The sequence below is a fragment of the Osmerus mordax genome, chromosome 8 (assembly GCF_038355195.1).
Source record: "Osmerus mordax isolate fOsmMor3 chromosome 8, fOsmMor3.pri, whole genome shotgun sequence".
NCBI lineage: Eukaryota > Metazoa > Chordata > Actinopteri > Osmeriformes > Osmeridae > Osmerus > Osmerus mordax.
In genome coordinates this window covers 8,516,426-8,538,502 of record NC_090057.1, presented here as the reverse complement: position 1 = coordinate 8,538,502, position 22,077 = coordinate 8,516,426, and the positions used below count along the sequence as shown (strand labels likewise).

At 49.7% G+C, this 22,077-nt stretch overlaps 1 protein-coding gene across 1 annotated transcript in view; it reads left to right on the top strand.

The window, feature by feature from the left end:
* lama2 (laminin, alpha 2) overlaps nucleotides 1-22,077 on the top strand; it is a 66,100-nt gene that overhangs the window by 23,873 nt on the left and 20,150 nt on the right. Inside the window, 17 exon segments of the mRNA XM_067241725.1 lie at nucleotides 312-398; nucleotides 4,536-4,747; nucleotides 7,582-7,688; nucleotides 7,909-8,169; nucleotides 10,743-10,923; nucleotides 11,185-11,321; nucleotides 12,271-12,507; nucleotides 14,593-14,736; nucleotides 15,798-15,974; nucleotides 16,162-16,347; nucleotides 16,590-16,708; nucleotides 16,839-16,956; nucleotides 17,807-17,941; nucleotides 18,866-18,990; nucleotides 19,252-19,338; nucleotides 19,521-19,714; nucleotides 21,406-21,548. Coding sequence (XP_067097826.1) covers nucleotides 312-398; nucleotides 4,536-4,747; nucleotides 7,582-7,688; nucleotides 7,909-8,169; nucleotides 10,743-10,923; nucleotides 11,185-11,321; nucleotides 12,271-12,507; nucleotides 14,593-14,736; nucleotides 15,798-15,974; nucleotides 16,162-16,347; nucleotides 16,590-16,708; nucleotides 16,839-16,956; nucleotides 17,807-17,941; nucleotides 18,866-18,990; nucleotides 19,252-19,338; nucleotides 19,521-19,714; nucleotides 21,406-21,548 — 2,650 coding nt within the window.

Genomic DNA, 22,077 nt, shown 5'->3' with positions numbered 1-22,077 from the left:
GGATCCTGTGTTGTCTGAAATAGCCAGCCAGTCAATCAGCCATTCCTCCGGCGCTGGAACCTGAGCCACCCCCCGCTCACCCAGCCCCCCAGCCCACCCAGCCTACCCCCCCCTCAGGGCTCTATCTTTGGGCCTGGGGACTCAGGGGTGGGGGGGGGGGGGGGTGAGTCTGGAGGTCTGACCCTTCCCGTCAGTGGCAGCTAGGCTCAGTAATGTTGTGGTGAGAGGAGAGGAAGGATGACTCTAACCCGTCTCTCCGCTCTCCTCTTCCTCTGTGTTGTTCCTCTGGTGTCGGGGGTGAAACGTGGCAGCTTCAGCCCCACCTGCCACCAAGACCCCCGGGGGGAGCTCCTCTGTGATCGCTGTCCTCCTGGATACACCGGGGCACGCTGTGAAAGGTAGGACACTCACACACACACACACACATACACTCTTTGAGCACACACTTCTTTCACACAGACCCCTTACACACTCACACGTACACACATAATCCTCACATACACTTATACTCTGAGTGTGGTACCACAGTTAAAAGGTTCTACTGTTTTCTGACAGTATTGTTCCACAGTTACAATGTTCCGCCTGGTGTGGAAAGAATCACTAGGATCATCTGTGATTGATTCTACACAACAGCCCCTGGGTTGCTAGGCGTCACCAGTAGGCCTGTGTTTCTGTTCCTATTATGGGCTGGTGACAGATGGACTGTGTCATGTGACATAACTAGAGGGCTATGTCATTTGTCGTTTTTTGTAGTTTGTTTGGTGCTATGTGAGGTTCAAGGCTGGTGAGTTGATAAGGTGGGTTAAGCAGCTTAGATCCAACATCACTGTCTGACTGCCGCTGTGCTCATCTGATCTGATAGTCATGTCTGCCAAAACCCTATACACACACACCTGACATGCATACACACATACATCCACACTATTTTGCTGGGTTGTGGCAGCATATGGTGGCGTGTGCCTAGGAGGACCAGTTCTGAAGCTTCATCCACAGGAGGCAGATCTGATGGTTCAGACTATCTCCCCGTAGCCTCAGGCAGTCCAAGCTGCATGTCGGAGCAGGATGGATCAACATACGTGTCTGTGTGTGTGTGTGTGTGTGCGTGTGTGTGTGATGGTGTCTTTATTAACATATCATTTGCATCCAGCTATCAGATATAGTCCTTCACTGGCGGGGAGAGAAGAAGAAAGGGATGGAGGGAGGGAATAAAGATGGGGGAAGAGAGAAAAGGCCGGGTAGAGGAAACAAGGGAGGAGACATGGACGGAGAGAGGGAAGAATAGCTGGAGGAAGGATGGCATTCACAAGCAGTGTTTACGAGGGTGTAGGATGTACAAGGTAACACCAGACTTGCAGTTTTTGCTGTAATTCCTGAGATGAGGAGGGGGGTCAGATGTGACCCCTGGCTCTCAGGCAGATGGATGATGCCAGCCTGACCCCCCCCCCCCCCGCCCCAACCAGACAGGGGCTCTCTCTTCACAGTCTACTCATCGCCCCGGTGGGTGGTTTTGTGTGTGTGTGTGCGTGCATGTGCACATGTTAAAGGTTTGTGTGCATTTGCTCACACGTTTGTGTGTGTGCGTGTGTTTGTGTGAGTGTATGTAAGGGGTACAGGTGCTGTTCAGTAGACAGGAAGGGGTTCGATCCATCATGGCTGACACCAGTCCAGCTCTCTGAGGAACCTGCTCTGAAAGAGACGTGAAGGACATGCTCTAACACACACTCACGCACGCACACACACACACACGCACTCACACACCTGTGTGTGTCCCCTATCTCCAGTGAGATTGAGCTGTGTTGGTGAAGTGCTCTGATAATAAGACTCTGTGGTAGGAGTCAGCAGGGTTAGTGGGTAATAATAGCTTCCTGCTCTCTCTCTTTCTCCATCTCTCCTCTTCTCTCCATCTCGCTCTCTCCCTCTCTCTTTCTCTCTCTTGGGAACAGTCAGGGGTAGAGTAGAGGAGTGTGAGATGAGAGGAGTGGTTGAAGTGAAGTGGGGAGGTCTGAATGCCTGCCCAGTGGCCACACACGCACGCTTACACACACACACACACACACACACACAGGCACTCACACAGGACTGCAAGGTTCAGCCTCCCAGTCAAGAGGAGACTTGGCAGTAATCAGGTTATTGATTGGAAAAACGAGAGGGAGGGACTGAGAGAGGAAGGGAGGACGGGAGAGAGAAACGGGGGGAGGAAAGGAGCAAGAGAGGGAAAGGCAGGGACGGAGAGAGAGAAAGGGACATGGACGGAAGGTGGGAGGGAGCGATGGAGCCAGAGAGGGAGGGGGGATGGAGACAGGGAGGAAGGGAGGAAGGGGAGGAGGAGGAGAGAACAGGCTTCAGATTTTTGGAGGATGATAAGAAAGGAGAGCACATGTGGCAGAACACTCACCACAGGAGATCAGGAGAGATGGGAGTGAAGGAGAAGGAGAGATAGAGGAGAGGAGAGCTGGAGTTGTAGGAGGAGACATAAGGGAGGGGGGGTAGAGGAGAGAAGGTGACGGGTAGAGGGATGGGGGAGAAGGAGGAGAAGGAGGAGAGATGAAGGAGGAGTTGAAAGATGGAGGAGGAGGAGAGATGGGGAAGGAGAATGAGGAAAGATGGAGGAGGAAGAGAGATTGGAGAGGAGGAGGAGAAAAGATGGAGGAGAAGGAGGGAAGAGATAATATAGCTTCATAGTGTCAACTGTGTAGGCAACTAGGCGAATAAGGAAATCTTTACTAATGATGAAACCAAATTATTAAACATAATTATCTAAAATACATTATACTATGTAGGCTTATCTTGTGACAAATTAACTTGTGCGGTTCACATAGTCTTTTTTATTTAATTTCTGACAAGGCCCAATGTATTTCTGGTTTCTATTTTAACAATGATCCAGATCCTGTGGTTGGTTAAACAGATAGAGGTAGTGGCATCTCTGCACAGCCCTGGTACAGACAGCTTCTAAGTGTTCACTGGTGTAGTGTTACAGTTTGGTTTGGATCACAGGAATCACAGACACTTGATGTTAAAGAGACTGACAGATATAGAGATGTGTGTGTGTGTGTGTGTGTGTGTGTGTGTGTGTGTGTGTGTGTGTGTGTGTGTGTGTGTGCAGGCCTAGCTCTGAGGCAGTGTGTGTCTGTGAGGGGCAGGGGGGGGTGTGTTTCCTGTTTTTAAAGGGACAAGCGGCCAGAAGTATGAACTGATATTCATAGCGTGTGTATATGTCTGTCTGGTGTGTGTGTGTGAATGTGTGTGTGTGTGTGACACCTGGCGGTAGCCGTCAGTGAGCTAGTCACTGTGTCTAGTGGGGGAAGTAAGTAAGGGGTAACAGCAGTTTTAATGACCCCAGCCGGTGCCAGGGGGGGGTTAAGAATAGCTTCCTTCTCACTTCCTCTTCCCTCCTCCCTACCCTCACCCCTTCCTCCTCACCCTCTTACTCTCTCACCTTCACATTTCTCCCCTCTCCCTCCCTCCTCCCTCCCCATCACCCACTACCTCGTCATGTACCACCCCACCTCTAAACCTTTGCCCCTGCCACCTGAACTCCCCGCCCCCCCCCCCTCCACCCTCCCAAACCTAGACTTTCACTCTGCCCCGCATCCCCTCAGTTACCACAGTATTAAACTGTTTCTCCATGGAGGCATGGTATCTGCATCTTTAATCCCACAGTCACTCACCCCCTACCTCCACCCCCCGATGGTTCTAAACACGGCCCTACCCCCCCACACACGCACACGCACACACACACACACACATACTCCCCAGTAGACAGTCAGTCACAACCAATAACAAACTCAATTAATAATCGCCACAGCGACCAGAGGGGGTGGTTCTGCAGAGCGCGATTTGCTGTGATGGCACTACCCGATTGGCTGTCATGCAGATAGAGGGTCGCCGTGGAGATAAGCGTGTTGGAAGTCATTAAACAGCAGAGATGGGATGGATGTCTTTATCAGGTCCAACATGAAGGGAGGGGAGTAGGAGATAAGACTTTGGGACTGTGTGTGTGTGTGTGTGTGTGTGTGTGTGTGTGTGTGTGTGTGTGTGTGTGTGTGTGTGTGTGTGTGTGTGTGTGCACAAGAGAAAGAAAGAGATTGATATTGTCTGGGGGTAGATATTGAGGTTGTGGCAGCTTGATATTGTCTGAGGGTTCATGTGCTGTGTTTGGGGTCCCAGATTCAGATTGCTTTTGTGTATGTTTGTCTGTGTGAGCATGTGTGTGTATGTGTGTCGATGATACTGGTTCCAATCTATGTAGCTGTGCTGGGTGGTGATTGTAGATGAGCTGGCTGGCAGCTGCATATGAACAGAGTATTGATGAGATCTTCATGTTCAGGAAGGGGTTGTCTTCACACAGGAGGGTAGAGACAAGCTTTCCAGAGGGTCCAGGTTAGTGTGATGCATGCTTTTACTGTGTTGAGTACACACAGGTATTCAGACACAGGTATGTAGCTGTTTAGGTGTTCAGTTTTCAGAAAGCGCAGGGAACGAGACCATGGTCCAGGATCAACCCTAACCCCACCCCTCTGTGCTGCCCCCTGCAGGTGTGCTAATGGATACTATGGGCAGCCAGCTGTGCCAGGCGGCTCATGCCAGCCGTGCCACTGTCATGACAACCTAGACCTGGCCCTCCCACGCAGCTGTGACCCAATCACAGGAGCCTGCCTGCGCTGCCGCCTTGGATATGGGGGTGTGACCTGCGACACTTGTGCCGATGGTTTCTATGGCGATGCAGTCAACGCCAAGAACTGCCAACGTAAGTGGAGAAGGTAGAAGGGGAGATTAGAGTATATTGGGATATAGGGGAGAAGAGGAGAGGCGAGGAGAGAACAGGGGAGGAGAGAAGAGAAGAGGAGAGGAGAGAAGAGAAGAGAAAAGGAGAGGGGAGGAGGGGAGGAGAGGAGAGAACAGGGGAGGAGAGAAGAGAAGAGAAGAGGAGAGGAGAGGAGAGGAGAGAAGAGGGGAGGTGAGGGGAGGAGAGGGGAGGAGAGGAGAGGGTAGGAGAGAAGAGAAGAGAAAAGGAGAGGGGAGGAGAGGAGAGAAAAGGAGAGGGGAGGAGAGGAGAGAAAAGGAGAGGGGAGGAGAGGAGAGAAAAGGAGAGGGGAGGAGAGGAGAGAAAAGGAGAGGGGAGGAGAGGAGAGAAAAGGAGAGGGGAGGAGAGAAAAGGAGAGGGGAGGAGAGGAGAGGGGAAGAGAGGAGGACAGGTTTCAGGTGCAACATTTGCAACTGACATTTGTGTCCTAAGCCAGGTGCATTGTGGGGATTTAGGGAGATATGCCACATCTGGACATCACCTTTCTTTCATCCCTTCTTCCTCCCTCTTTCCAATCCCTTCTCTCTCTCTTATTTTCTCTTTCACTTGTCCATTCCTCTCGCTTTCATACGCTATCGCGTTCTCTCTATACCGTTCTGCCTGTTCCCCCTTTACTCATGCCCTTTCTGTCTCACCCTCACTCTCCCTCCCTCACTAGATCTCTGTCTTATCTGTCAGCCCAGAATTCATCTTCTGAAGACCTCCACAGACATCACACACACACGCAAACACACACATATAGACATACACACAGCACAGCACATAAGCCGTTCTTTCAGTCCGTCTTCTGGTTTGTGGATGAAGAGAATCAGTCTCTCCTCTTGTTTTGAACCCGTCTCTCCACCTCTCTCTCTCCGTCCTCTTCTCTCCCTTTGACCCCCCTCTCCCCCCGTCTCTTCCTCTCCCTCGTTATCCTCCCTCTCCCCTCGTCTCTTCCTCTCCCTCGTTATCCTCCCTCTCCCCTCGTCTCTTCCTCTCCCTCGTTATCCTCCCTCTCCCGCATTCACTCTCTCTCACTCTCCTCATTTCTCCCGATCTCCCTGTTTCCTCTCCTCCACTTCCCTCTCTCCTTTCCCCACTACCACCCCCCCCCCCCTCACTCTCTCCTCCTCCCTCCCTCTTCGTCCCCTCCCCCCTCCTCCCCTCTTCTGTAGAGAGTTGATCATTCCTCTGGTGGTGAGTCTGCCCAGGTCATTAGGGTTCCTCCCAGCTCTGCCAGATAGATCAGCAGCCTGACAGCCTCCACTCCAGCCTCCATCCCAGGCATCAGGCCAGGCATCAGGCCAGGCATCAGGACAGGGCCAACTGCTGATAGACACAGGCTATTGATAAGGCATGAATAAGTTAGAATCCTATTGATCTTACAAGCAGCTCACACAGCACACACACACACACACACACACCCTACTTCTCAACACACACACAGGAATACGCACGTCCCTTTTGAACGCGCACACAGCGTCTCTGTAATCATGTATGCGTAAAATGCTTACGTGTGTTACGATATCTCCACCTGTGTGGCCCATTTCTTTGCTTCTGATGAAATCTATTTACTGTGAATAAGTATTTACTGTAGTGAGAACTCTATTTCCTGTGAATTAATCTGGCAGTTGTGGACAATTAGAGGGAGGTGAGATGGAGGGAGGAGGGGCTGCCAAGAAACCAATAGATTAGGAGAAATAAAAGGAGCGAAAAGGATGGAGTAGAAATAAAAGCAGAAAAGGACAGAGACAGAGAGACAGAGAAGGATAGGGGGAAAGAGAGAGAGAGAGAGAGAGAGAGAGAGAGAGAGAACAAACGAAAGAAAGAAAGAAAGAAAGAAAGGAGAGAAAAAGCGCGCGAGAGAGAGACAGGGACAGAAAAGGAAAAATAAAGAGAGATGGAGAAGGAGCGCGAGAGAGAGAGAGAGAGAGAGAGAGAGAGAGAGAGAGAGAGAGAGAGAGAGAGAGAGAGAGAGAGAGAGAGAGAGAGAGAGAGAGAGAGATGCAGGATCCGCTGATGATCTGCATCAGTAATCAAGGAGCTACTGCTAGTGACACTGTAGAGAGAGACACCACAGACATCAGAGAGACTGCCCAGAGACAGGAGAGACAAGGAAGAGACTGGTGAAGATAGGGGAGGGCAACCAATCAGCTTTTCAGTCCAACATTCTTAATAGTCATTGGCCACGGTGGTCATAATCAGTTCTCATAACAGCAACCCCCCCTCCCTCACACACTCACACCTCACACACACCTAGTAACACACACACACACCTCTTCTCTGGGTGAGTAGGAGCTTTTCCCCGCGGCTGGTTCCATCTGTAGTCCAGGCTGTCACACCCCAGGAACATGAGCTGTCACTTCTCTGACATCATTTCCTGCCCAACTCAGAATGGAGGCAGGCAAAGGAAGGCATGCGTGGGCTGCTGTGTGTGTGTGTGTGAGAGAGAGTTAGGCAGTGTGCTCGTGTGTGTGTTGAGAAAGATATAGAGATAGCAGATGCCCCCTCCCCCCTAGGCTCTTCTAGGAGGCACCATCTGTGTGTATGTCCTCTCTCCCACACACACACACACACACACACCTACACACTCAGCACTACTGCACTGGTCCCTGCTCCTGCTGTCTGGTGTGTAGATGGGGATCTAGATGTTCCTCCACAGGGACAGTGCTCTTCACCACCATGCTGTTTGTCACTGTAGCTACACAAGTGTAGATACATGGGGAAAATCCTGTATTTACAGTATATGTGTGTGAAATGACTAACCATACTCCTCTCCTCCCTGTCCTCTCCTGCAGCGTGCCAGTGCCACAGTAACGGCTCGCTAACAGAAGTGTGCCATCAGCAGACCGGACAGTGCCAGTGTAGAGAGCACGTGGTTGGGCGTCAGTGTGATGAGTGCATGGTGAGTCTACCTCTCCTGTGTTTTGGGTGATGTCACATTCTTTCGTTTTCACTTCCTACTTTCTGCTCCTTCCTCTGTCCTGCCTCGGATGAGCCGTGACAGGTCCACTCCGGGCATCATTCATAGTCATTTACTATTTTTCTCTACCTCTAACTTCCTGCCTACTTCCTGTATCTGCTCTTCCTGCCCCCCGCCCCACCGCCGGCTGTGATTGGCTCAGCCTAACTGCTGGTGGGATCCGGAGCAGCAGGTTTGTAGACCATGTGACTGCAGTGTCACGGGCGCCATGTCTCAGCGCTGTGACCTGGAAGGCCGCTGCATCTGCAGGCCTGGCTTCGTAGGGCGCCGCTGCAACCTGGGTCGCCAAGGTTACGAGAGGCGGGAGACCCGTCGGCCAATAGAGAGGGTCCCCATCCAGCAGGTGCAGAGATGGGGATCGTCCCGCACAGGGGGCTGTCCCAGAGGAGCCTACCGCCCAGCGGTAAACACACGCACGCCACTGTGTGTGTGTGCACAGACTAGGCATGGGATTTTGTGTGCGTGTGATTTGGTTCAGATTCAGCATGTACAAGTGTGTGTGACATGCACCGTGTGTGTAGAAGAGAAGAGCACAGGGTGGCACACTGGGAAAGCAACTTCCACATGCACGTTTGTGAACACACCCCCTCACAGTAGAAAGGTTTGCGTGAGAGATGAATGACCACTGACTGGCCCTGACCCCAGGAGAAGCTTCTCTTGAGACCTGGTCCTGCTCATCAGCCTGTCAAACAAACAGTCAGCCAGCCAATCAATCAGCCAGCCTGCCGGCATGTTAAGTGTGTGTGTCTCTATGAACTGCCAGGGGAGCAGTCTAAAATCAGAAGCATAGACATATAATCTGGTAATCCTGTTAGGGGTTGGGGAGTAGAGGCCTGTCTGGGTATCTGGTCTCCTCCTCCTATCTTCTTCTCCTTTATCCTCCACCTATCTTCTCCTTTTTTTGGACTCCTCAGGTGTCCTCCTCCGGTCTCCTCCCACTCCTTCTCCTCCTTTTCTTCCTCCTCCTCCTCCTCCTCCTCCTCCTCCTCCTCCTCCTCCTCCTCCTCCTCCTCCTCCTCCTCCTCCTCCTCCTCCTCCTCCTCCTCCTCCTCCTCCTCCTCCTCCTCCTCCTCTTCCTCTTCCTCTTCCTCCTCCTCCTCCTCTTCCTCTTCCTCTTCCTCTTCCTCTTCCTCCTCCTCCTCTTCCTCCTCCTCCTACCACTCCAGTACCTCCTGCAGCTGAATAACAGAGTATTTAGATAAGAGTTCAGAGCAACAGAAACCCTTCCAGGCGTCTGAATAATGAATTGACCTGACGTAAAGAGCTTCAGTGATTAGACAGTAATTAAATCCTCCTTTCTCTGGAGTTCTCTTGGCTCGGCTAGCTCTGTCTAGAGAGTTGAAGGGTGACTGAGTCTTACAGAGCTCTGTAGCAGTAGGTAGTGCTTAGCCACTATAGTTCACACAAACACGCACACTCAAAACAAACCTACACAAACAACCCGCACACACACACAAACACACACACAACGCCCCCCCGTATACACACATAACCCCCCCTGTATTCACACCCAGACCCCCCCCCCTCCCACACAAACACACACACTCTGTTGTGTGAGGAGCAGGAATGGCCATTATAGAGCTGCTACAGAAACACCATATGGAGTCCCTGTTTAATGTAGTTTCATTAAGACTGCAGTCTTAACAGCACTGTTCAGTTGAACTTCGTAGCAGGGTAGAACAGGATAGAGTTTCAGACCAGACTGGAGAGGTGGGCGAGAGAGAAGCAGCACGCGTGGTTCATGAACTTTCCGGTGGTGGCATTGCACTGGAGAGTGTGGTCATGCTGTCGGCCACTTCGCTCATATACACAAACAAACACACACGTGCACAAACACATACACACACGTACACACGCAAGAACACAAACACGCACACTCAAGCACACCTGTCATCTGCAGTTCAGCACCTGGCAGCTGCTCATATAGGAAGCCAGCTGTCAATCATGCACCACCCCTGTCAACCCGCCCCCTCCAAAACAGCTTGATGATGTTAGAGGACAGGCCCCTGCTGATTGGCTGGCATGGGACACATAGATTATGTCAGGACTCCAGCAGGCCTCCCATTGGTTAGACTGGACTCAGAGAGTCTGTTTGGACTTTCAGAAAGTGGTGAGGAGGAGGGTGTGTGTGTGTGTGTGTGTGTGTGTGTGTGTGGAGGTTATGAAAATATGCCCCCCCCCATATGAAACTCTCTACACATCTTTCCTGTTGACCCCCCCTGGTCTCCACTTTTAGATGAAACAAGAATAACTCCAACTGCCCTGCCCTGCCCCCCCCCCCGCCACCTCCCTCGTTCCCTGGGAGAAAATAACTTCTTCACTCCCTCTCTGTTCGAGGAAAAACACCCAGAACTCCCTCCATCCCTTCCTCCGTCTCTCCCTCCATCTTCCCATCTGAGAACGGAATAATGAATAGGAGAGGAGCAGACGGCTCCAATATAATCACACTCCTCTGTTTCTATCACACCATCTGTCTCTCCCTGCTCCCTCTCTCTCTCTCTCTCTCTCTCCCTCTCTCTCTCTCTCTCTCTCTCTCTCTCTTTCTCTCTCTCTCTCTCTATCTATCTCCCTCCCTCCCTCTCTCTCTCTCTCTCTCTCTCTCTCTCGCTCGCTCTATCTATCTCTCTTTCTCCCTCAGTATGTGGAATGGTAATGTCTATAGCCGCCTCTCTCTGTAGCTCCTTCAACCCTTCTGGTAACAATGTAACCGATGTGCGTTGTGTGTATACGTGCTTGTCATGCTGTGTGTGTTGTTGTGCTGTCTGTGCTGTCGTGCTGTGTTCTCCTGTTTTGTCTCTGTACACCTTATGGATGTCTCAGTGGTAAAACAGATCAATAGAGCCCGGGTACACATCTGGATAAAACCGTCTGCTAAACAAAGAAATCTTTAGTATTATTGTCATAACTAACCCTCCCCGAACCATTCATTTAGTGTTGTAACCCCCCCCCCCCCCTCTCTCTTGCCCCTCCCCCCAGACCCAGACCCATGGCCTCCAGGCTTCTGGCAGCTGCATACCTTGTCACTGTAACTCCTTTGGCTCCAAGTCCTTCGACTGTGATGAGGGGGGCCAGTGTCGCTGTCAGCCTGGTGTGGGGGGGCCCAAGTGTGACCGCTGTTCCCCTGGCCACTTTAACTTCCAGGAGGGAGGGTGCACACGTAAGACTTTGTGAATCACCTGAACACTGTGAACACGTGTTAACACACACACCTGAACACTCTTATACAGGTTAACGCTCCACCGGAACACTGCCATACATGTTAATTTTGTCATAGAGAAGAACTATCCTTCGAAAGAGACGTGTAAACTTTATTTATATAGTGTATACCAGAAGGCAAATCTCCAGTATTATAATCATAAGAATGCATTTCCTGCCTTTTGGTGTTACTTAGTGTTACAGTGTAAGTGTCCCCCCCCAGCCTGCCAGTGCACCCATGTAGGGAACAACTGTGATGCCAACACAGGCCAGTGCATCTGCCCCCCCAACACCATAGGAGAGAGGTGTGACAAGTGTGCCCCCAACCACTGGGGACATGACATCATGGATGGCTGCAAGGTACTTCTGGCATTTCTCTCTTTCTCTTGCTTACTTACTTTCTCTGTCCTCTGTCTATTTCTCTCTTTGCTTCTTTTCTCTCTCTCTCTCTCTCTCTCTCTCTCTCTTACTCTCTTGTCCTCTTTCTCTCTGTTCCTCCCCTTCAAACACACCTTCATCTAAAGCTCCTCTGATCTTCCTGTTCCCTTCAGTCTTTCGGTCTTTTAACATTTGTATTTGTCATTTTTTTAAAGTATCCTCTCCTCTTCTCTTCTCTCCCCTCTCATCTACTCTTCTCCTATCCTCATCTTCTAAATGTTCCCCTCCTCTACTTTACTTTCCTCTCCCCTCCTCTCCTCCTCTCCTCCTCTCCTCCTCTCCTCCTCTCCTCCTCTCCTCTCTGCTCTACACACATCTGTCAGTCTACTGTTTGATCCAGTGTTTGTTCTGTCTACATCACCATTGAAGACTTTCAGACAGATGTCTCGACACTAAGCCTTGATAAAGCACATAACTTTGAAATGAAATTTCAAAGTTATGTGCTTTTTCAATTTCCAAAATTTCAAAAAATTTGGAGTCTTTATCATTACAATGGTTGTGGATCATTGTAGACCAGAGGTATAGAGACTAACATCAGAAAACAGTAGAAATACTAGAAATAGTGGACTGGGTTTGAAACAGAGGACTGGGTTTGAAACAGGCATGTATTCAGTTACGTCCTCATCTCAGATTGGTGTGTAAGGTTGAAAGTCACCCCTCTTGCAGTGATGAACTAGTTAAGGTATTGATGCATTGCTTGAAATATTGATCATTGGCAGTCAGTTATACAGTACCAGTCAAAAGTTTGGACACATTTTCCCATTCGGAAAATGTGTCCAAACTTTTGACTGGTACTGTATATTTGTTGGTTAATTCAATATCTGTCATGTTTGATTGATTGATTGACTTGAGGTACTGGTCCTTCCCCCAGACATGTGGCTGTAACGTGGTGGGCTCTGAGACCCAGCAGTGCAACCCCAACACAGGCTGCTGCATCTGCAGGGACAACTTCTACGGAGAGAAGTGCAACGAGTGCAAGCTGGGCCACCGGGACTTCCCACAGTGCATTGCTTGCACTTGCGAGGTGGCTGGCTCTGACGACCAGACATGTGACGCTGACCGGGGGGTGTGTGCCTGCGCCGACCGCTCGGGGCAGTGCAGCTGCAAGGTAACCAGTAACCAACATGGCATGATGGTCCCACTGACGCTCTGTAGATACAGTTCAACACTAACAAGGATGTAGAGCCTTAGTTAACCAGTGACCCATAGAGAAGAATTTGTTGCAGAATTAGTTTCGGAGTCGCTAACACGGCCTGCTGTGAGAACTCCCACAGAGGTGCTCCGGGTCGGACCCCTGGACCACATGCACGTCATCTGCATCTAATGATAGAACCACACAGTCTCTGAGCTCACTTGTACTTCAAGTTCCAGGATCGTGTCGTGGGCGACAGTATTTTCTAACTAGCCTTCCTTCTTAGTCACCAATCAACACGTATTTCAGAAGCAGGACGGCAGACTGGTTAAATGTCAGGCTGGTCTAACTAGCGGCTGGAGCTGTGAACAGTCTGCTCTCCTGACTAAATCATAGAGTGTTGGTAGGAGAGGGTGTTTATCATAGTTTGCTATGTTGGTGGAGGAGAGGGTAGAGTGTGCGTGCGTGTGTGTGGGCTGTTTCCCTACACGCCCTGTCTGCCACTCTTCCAGTCTGCCAACTTCCACCCAGCCTGCCTTCCTAGAGAGTGTGTGGGAGTGAGAGATGGGCATTCTGTCTGTGTGTGTGTGTGTGTGTGTGTGTCTGTGTGTACTGTATGTGTGTGCATGTCATACTGTTCTAATAAACGATGTGTGTGTGTGTTATAGGGTTCTAATAGTTGGTGTCTGTCTGTCTGTGTGTGTGTGTGTGTGTGTGTGCGTGTGTGTGTGTGGGGTGGGGGGGAGTGAAAGATAGAAATAAGTGTGGAGTGTGGGTGGGCGTACAGAGTGTGCAAGCGAGCGAGAGAGGGCCTGTGTGTGTGACATGGTGACAGGCTGTCATACAGGCCAACGACAAGACGTGACAACACTCATTAACTGTGCGGAGCCTAGATCTGAACCACACATACACTCTCTCTCACACACACACAGATGGAACTCAGATGAGTTATACAGTAACTAGTATTATTAACCACAAAGAAGCAGCTGAATAAATGTCCTGCTGCCCTACCGGAAACCTTCACTACAGAGAGCAGATATATATATATATCTATAGATAAATAAAATGAGATTTTTTCCTTTTTATTGGAGAGACATAATACAGTACAGTGTTGTTAGATGCCATGTTTGTACTTCACCCAGCCAGACCCACAAATGGTTAGACCGTCTGGAAACCTGCCTAAGAAAGAGGACTCTATGTACATAAACACATTGTAATAAACTATCAGCATAGTCTTCCAGAGATAGGGTTTATTTGCAATAAAGAAGAGTTAGCTTTAAGTGTTCTGGGTTTTACTAGAATCAGCATCTTGTATTGATAGGAGGGGGATGGGTGTAGGTACCTACAGCTGTGCTTTAACCTGGTGTGCTTGTGTACGCGTATGTGTGTGGGAAGCATCAGATAGCATGAGCGAATGTTGCTTTTCTTTGCTCTGCTGGTCTATGATCATAGCTTGTCACCAGGCCTAACTTTATCAGACACTCTTTGTGACATCACACACACACACACACACTTGCAGACACACACACACTAAGATGTGTTACTGTCTTCGGTGACATGTCATTAATATGCCTCCCCTCCTCAGCAGCTCTCTCCTGTTAGATCATGTGACCTGTCAGCCCTGTGCTTTGATCAATACTGAGTATGTACAGAGAGGCACCCTCTGGAAACACACACACACACTCTCACTCAAACTGTTGGTTTGTTGTTGATTTCATATCTGCTCAGGTGATTAGTAAATGATACTGCAGGTCTCCACTGCCCTACTAACCGAGTGTGTGTGCAAGTGTACGGTCTTGTTTAACCACCGTTATGGGGACCAGTAGTAAGACCAAGGATATAGAAGTAGGAAAACATTGAAATGTTCTTGGGCCCCTCAACTTCAAGTGGTATTTCTAGGTTTCTTTGTACAGGATGTTTGGTTAGGGTTTGAATTAGTGTTAGTGTTAGGGGTTAGGGATGGCAAGATTTTGAATGGGAGTGAATGGAATGCAGATCTAGAGGTCCCAGGTTCAAACCCCCCCTCTGTACATGAACCTGTGTGTGTGTTTCCCCCTGCAGCCCAACGTTGAGGGGCTGAGGTGTGACACCTGCAAGAAGGGGACGTTTGGTTTGAGTTCCAGGAACCCCCTGGGGTGCAGCCAGTGCTACTGCTACGGCCTGTCCAGAACCTGCACTGAGGCCCAAGGCCTCATACGCATGTGGGTGAGTCAAATCAAACAAACACATGCATGCATGCGCACACCAACTCTAACACACACACACACTCTGCCACACACACACTCTGAGCCGAGCATATTGGGGTAACAGTAAACTGACGGTGTAGGATTGTACCAGAGCTGTTTGCTTTTAATAAGCACTTCCTGTCAGAGAGCAGCAGCGACTGATAATACAGGCCGTGACCATGGCGACCGGGCTGGCTGCTGACGGACTGACAGAAAGTCCGTTTGCTGGAAGGAATTAAGAGTGAGTGAGAAAAAGAAGGAGGGAGAGAAAGAGAGGGGGAGATGTGAGAAAGAGAGGGAGACAGAAAAACAGAGAGAGTGAATCCTCTCCTCCATTTATTGGAAAGAGGCAGATTTTCTCTGAGCCACTGAGTCGTGAGATTGCACAGAGAGGTGAGGGGCACACACATACACACATACACACACACACACATACACACACGTTCACACATACACACACACTCACACAGTAGGCCCCCAAGCTCCCTCACTGAGCCCAGGCGTGGGTGTTTCTGGGTATTTACATCTGAGAGAGGCACCAGGGCCTCTGAGCCAGTCAACAATGAGACCACTCTTACAGACTTCCTGCATTTAGCCCAATCAAGCACCTCTTGGCCTCTGTCTCAGCCTATCCGAGTCCTTCTATGAGGTGATGAGGTCTGTGTATAATTTCATGAGTGGCTGAGTGTTGAGCCTGTGGGAGCAGGCCTTCTCTGAGCCAATAACTTCTCTGATGATTTACTGTGGGTTTAGACTTAGAATAGAAGACAGACACATTCACACACATACACACACACCCTACCCACACACTCATACACACAAACAAACACACACACCCACACTCACCCACCTCCCACACACTCCCCACACTCTGAAATGAGACCTTCCATACACACTTAGATACAAACACAACATTTGACCAATAAATGGTTGTGTGATGCCTTGTGGCTCCCCCCTCTCTCTCTCTCTCTCTCTCTCTCACACACACACACACACACACACACACCCCTGTTGAGTTAATGACAACAGCCCTCTCTGTAGCTGACTCTGAGGCCGGAGCAGACAGAGCTCCCCCTGGTGGACAAGACCAACCAGGCGGAGACACGCCGCGGGGTCACCTTCCAGCACCCGGAGATTCTGGCCCACGCTGACCTGGTCACAAAGGACCTAGCGGAACCCTACTACTGGAGACTTCCCAAGCAGTTCCAGGGCTCCATGGTTAGTAAATAACCTGGCCAGGTTCAGCTTAGCGGGCTAACGTCAGCTCCAAGCGAACACCAGACCTGCTGTGGTGCTATGGTTATCTGGTTCAGCTCTGTAATTGGCTAGTGCCCTAATGTCATTGTTTGCCATTGGCACCTGACACCTTGGATCAGTATTTTGATTGGCTGTTGTCTTCCTGCAGATCACAGCTTACGGAGGGAAGCTGAAGTATGCCATCTACTATGAGGCTCGCGATGAGACAGGCCCTGCCTCCTACGCCCCCCAGGTGATCATAAGGGGAGGGGCTAGCAGGGACAAGGTGATGACACGTCACGTTCCAGGCCTCCAGATTGGTCAACTCACCCGCCATGAGATTGACATGACTGAGGTGAGTATTTTAATCCGCCTTGTATGACAATGTGCGATTCAAGCATTATGAAATGTATGAATACATTTTATATGTGTATTTTAAACACGTACAATGTTGTAGCCAGTGTGTATATGATAGTATTTTTTACGTGTTGGTTTCCCATGCATGTGTGCTAAAACCTGAATGTTTCCCATGTATGATGTTTATGTTGTGAGGGGTTTCCTATGTGTGTGTTTTGTAACATGTGGTTTGTTTTTCAGCATGAGTGGAAGCATGAGAACCAGAAGGCGATGACGCGGGAGGACTTCATGGACGTTCTCTTCTTCGTGGACTACGTGCTGATCAAGGCCTCCCACGGGAGCGCCATGAGACACAGCAGGTCTGGAGACGCCGAACACAGCTTGTCGCAGGGAGTCATGGTTCTACCTGACTGACACACCCTAACCCACCCTCCAAAACTCCAGACTCTCTGACCCTCTCTGACCCTGGCTCTCCCACCCTCTCCCCAGGATCTCTGAGATTTCCCTGGAGGTGGCGGAAGAGGGCAGACTGTCGGTGGAGAGTGAGAGAGCGTTCCAGATAGAGAAGTGTGACTGTCCCCGGGGCTACTCTGGACTCTCCTGTGAGGTACAGCACTGCAGCAGCTAGATATGCCTCTGTTACACACACTGAGTTCTACAGCTATGCTACACACCAGATACACGCACACACTATTGAGCTACATCAGGTACGCGCACAAAGTCAGATGGCTGAGCGGTTAGGGAATCGGACTAGTAATCTGAAGGTTGCCAGTTCGATTCCCGGCCATGCCAAATGACGTTGTGTCCTTGGGCAAGGCACTTCACCTTACTTGCCTCGGGGGAATGTCCCTGTACTTACTGTAAGTCGCTCTGGATAAGAGCGTCTGCTAAATGTAAATGTAAAGTACTTTACTTTGTTGGCTTTTTCTAAATGTAAATGTGTGTAGGTGTGTGTGTGTTGGTGTGTGTGGGCTAGAACATTTTGGTGTGAGCGGGGAGGTTTAGAGTGTGTGTGTGTGTGTGTGTGTATGCGTGTGTTGGCTTGGCAGACAGATGGCAGTTATGTGAAGCTGCCTTGCTGTTAATAAAGTATTTTTAAACAGACGTTTAACGTGCTAGTCTCAACAGATGGTGGAGAAAATTGACCCGATTAATTCTGAGTGAGTGTGTCTTGTTAGAACTCCAGAGGAATGTCTGTGTGTGTGTGTGTGTGTGTGTGTGTGTGTGTGTGTGTGCGTGCGTGTGTGCATGCGTGCTTGCATGGTCTATCTGTGGATGTGGATGTGAATGTGTGTGTGTGCGTGGCTCTGCCATGGAGTATGTCGGAAAAAGTGTGTTTGGGGAAGTTAAAGATGTGCCTCGGTAACTGTGGTTGGGGGATAACATTTAACTATGTGCGTGTGTGCGTGTGTGTGTGTGTGTGTGTGTGCGTGTGTGTGTGTGCGTGTGTCTCCCAGGAGTGTGGATCAGGGTTCTACCGTCTGTCTGTGCGTCCAGGCAGCCCGGCCTCCAGGGCAGGGATAGGGAGCTGCGTGCAGTGCCAGTGCAACCAGCACAGTGACTCCTGTGACCCTGAGACCTCTGTGTGCCAGGTAAGACCTGGGGGGGTGTTGGGGATGGGGGGCTGGGGCCATTTACAAGTATAGTACCTTCAAACTTAAGAAGGAGGAGGCTTCTATACAGTTGGATTGCCTGCGGGGGATGTGGGGGGGGGGGGGGGTGCACCACACACACACCCACTCAGCCGTGGCTGGCACAGTGCCCAATGCAGCTCAGGTCAGTATCTAATGAGAGTATATGCATGTGCGCATGTCTAATTAGAGAGCTACTCTCTAAACCCTCTGAGAACAAGCTTCCCTTGATCATGTACAGGATATACCTGTCTTATATATGAATCTCTCTCGCCTCTCCTCCCCTCTAACTCTCTCTCTTCCTCACAAAGTCATGTTTTAGAACAACACCCCGCATCTTATCTCTCAGTTCCTCTCCTCCTCTCTCCTCCCCTCTGCTCTCTCTCCCTCTCCTCTCCTCTTCTCTCCCCTCCTCTCCCTTTCTTCCCCCTCCTCTCCCCCTTTCCAAGTTAATTCTGGTTATTGTGTCTCGGGGCTGTGAACCTAGAGTTAAACCAATCCCCCCTTCATTTGCATGGAAGGTAATAACAATATCATTAGCATTTCAGCACACTGGCAAATTGAAAATGTTAAATGAGTTTGTTGGGTGTAATTTGTGTAATTGAGGTACACAGGAAGTTATTGGAACTGGGAGGGGCGTGCATCACTGATCCAACACGTCTCTCTGATTGAAGTTCCTACCACCAACTCTCACTCTGCTCTGCTCAAACAGCATGTGTGCTTGTGTGTGCATGTCTGTCTGTATACTGTACATGTGTGGGTAAATGTGTATCAGTGTGATTGTGTATTTTTGTGTGTGTGAGTTGTGTATATCTCCATAATGATGTGTGTGTACACAGATAGTGAGTAACCAGGCTGTGACTGATGTGTGTATTGTCCAATCAGAACTGCCAACACAACACTGAGGGGGACAGATGTGAACGCTGCTCTGCTGGTTACTATGGCATCGTCCGTGGTCGTCATGACGACTGCAAACCCTGTGCTTGCCCCCTCACCAACCCTGAGAACAAGTGAGATGCAAAAACAAACATACACTTTAAACCCCAAACCCACCAACTCAGCAGTCAGTTCAATACAACAAACAGTTGGTTTGACTATTTGGGGCATGATAATGCAGAGTACGAAAGCGTAGGCTGCACTCAGTGAAACACAATTTGTGTCTTCAAACTTGACACCCTCACACAGATGACCTTGAACAGATCCTATATGATGAGCTGGTCAGTGTAAATGTGTCTGGAGTGTCTCTGCGTGCTGAAGCTACTCTGTCTCAGTTTCAGCCCTACCTGTGTGGCCAAGGGCTTCTCTGACTACCAGTGTACATCCTGCCCAGAGGGCTATGCAGGCCAATACTGTGAGAGGTAGGACACCCCATCACACTGACACAGTCCTCCAGCTCACCTCAACTAACTAGCCTTCATCCAGCCTCCAACTAACCTTCATCCATCCTTCACATAACATTCATCCATTTTTGTACTTACCTTCATCCATTCTCCACTAAACCTTCATCCATCCTTCAATTCTGGTTTCCTCTCTTTCCCAGGTGCTCCACAGGTTACCACGGCGACCCGCGTGCCCCTGGTGGCAAGTGCGAGGAGTGTAAGTGTGACCCCTGGGGGGCGTGGCCACAGCCGTGCGACCCAATCAGTGGCCAGTGTCGCTGTCGTCCCGGCATCAGGGGGCGGAGCTGCGAGATCTGCATGGAGAAGCATGTGTGTGGGCCTGCCGGCATCGTGTGTACGTAACCCTGGTACCACTAACACACACACACACTCACAGTGCATACACACACTCATCGAGCACCATGTCAACCGCTGGTGTCAGTGTTCAGACTGTTTCTGAGGTAATAACAGCCTCTTTCTCCTGTTCTTTTATTCCTTGAGATCAAGGTCATTGGTGGCTAACGTGCATCGGTACATTATATGACTCTATATTAATATGGTGCTGTTTTTCACCCATTCACACAACAGAAGGGTTTAATTGTGTGTTTAATACATGTTTTTGAATTGTTCATATTTTGTACGTTTATAAATTTTTCTTTATTTTATCTATAATGATGTGTATCAATGGGACTCATCCATGTTAGTGTTCCCATAGGACAAGCGCTATCAGAACACCCTGTGCTCTCAGGTGATTGGTTATCTCCAGACATCTGAGGACGGTACCTGATCTCTACTCGTGTGATTGTGTGCAGGGTCAAGCTATGTGTGCATGTGCTTGTGAGTTTCATCAGCGTGTGTATGTGTTTGGAGGTTGTGTGTGTATGTGTGTGTGTGTTGGTGGGTTTGCGTGTACGTGTGTGTGTGTTGCCAGTTAGCTGCCATCAACAGCTGGACCATAAAGGAGAGCATCTATTTTTTTGTCAGACATTTTAATTTCTCCTGTAATTTTCCTGGATATTAAATTGAAGAGAAATATTAAGGACATGGAAAATAAATCCACACATGGTTTGTTGGTTTAACTGTTGGTTTTTACTGTGTGTGTGTGTGTGTGTGTGCACGCTTTGATAGTTTGTGTGTGTGATTTGATAGTGTGCTTTGTTACTGTGTGAGAATTTCCTTTTCATTGCTGGTGGCATGTCGAACACTCATAATGGCCTGCCAAAAGCCGTTTCACACTCTGTGTTGAATTTCACGCTTCAGTTACCCCCCCCCCCCCCCACACACACACACACACACACACACACACACACACACACACACACACCGTAGCCATCCCCCCCTCCCTCCCCCTCAGTGCTCCTATGCTGTTTAATCTCAAACCAGCTTAGAAACTCCAGGGTTCTAAAACCTGGGGAGAGGAGGAGATGGGGGGGGGGGGGGGGGCAACCCCTTCCCTCCATCACCGCCTCCATCAGCACTGTACTGTATATACCCCTTTGCCCATCCTAACACACACACACACGGGCCCCTCTGGTTCACCTCTAACCTCAGCTGGTGTCCTTGCCTCAGGACTGGGATGCTCCATAGAGAGTCACAGTATCTGTGTCACTGTCACAGACACACAAACACACACACACAGATGCATACACTCCAGTGGGTACTTTTGAACACGATCTGTAATGGTTTGATTGGAGTCATTAGCCTGCTGGTTACTAACTGTGTGTATCTGGTTGTGTTTGCGTGTGCATAATATGCCTGTGTGTTTTTTAAGTGTGTGTGTATCTGGTCCAGTTCAACTACAAGGATTGTAAACTAAGAAAAATGGCACATTTTCTTGGGCCTCACAACTTGGGGCTGTGAACAAGCAGTGCAATTTCTAGGCGATTTTAGGGGGTGTAGTGTTTGGGTTATAATTATTGTTAGAGTTAGAATGACATTAAGGGTTAAGATTAGTGTTAGGGCTCAGGGATTAGGGATAGGACGCTTTAGAGCTGGAGTAAATTGTCAGTCCTCACTAGGACAGTAAAACAAACCTGTGTGTTGCAGCCTGTGATGACGACTGCAGCGGGGTGCTGATCAGCGATATGGACAGACTCCTGCGCATCATGGACAATGTCAACCTGACCACGCCCCTTCCACCTCCGTACAAGGTGCTCTACCGCTTTGAGAACATGACTGAAGAACTGAAGGTAAAACACACCAGTAACACCACTAACACACTCTCATGGAGGGAGAGAGAGATGGAGATAGAGACAGAGAGACAGACAGACAGACAGACAGACAGACAGACAGAGAGCTGGACAGAGAGACAGGTAGAGAGACAGTTAGACAGAGGGACAAGTAGACAGAGACAGATAGACAGAGAAACAGGTAGAGAGACAGGTAGAGAGACAGGTAGAGAGACAGGTAGCAGGCTGTTAGGAGAATTGGCAGAGGCCCTGCTGGCAACAGACTGATGAAGCACTGAGGTGGACAGTTAGATAAAGACCACTGATGCTCAAACACACACACATACACACACATTGCTGTGGTTTATGGGGTGATTTAAACAGTATATGACCTCTGGGCTGAGTGCCAAACTCTAACTGCTTCTTCTCCTCTCTCTCTCTCTCTCTCTCTCTCTCTCTCTCTCTCTCTCTCTCTCTCTCTCTCTCTCTCTCTCTCTCTCTCTCTCTCTCTCTCCCTCCCTCTCCCTTTCTTTCACTCTATCTCTCCCTC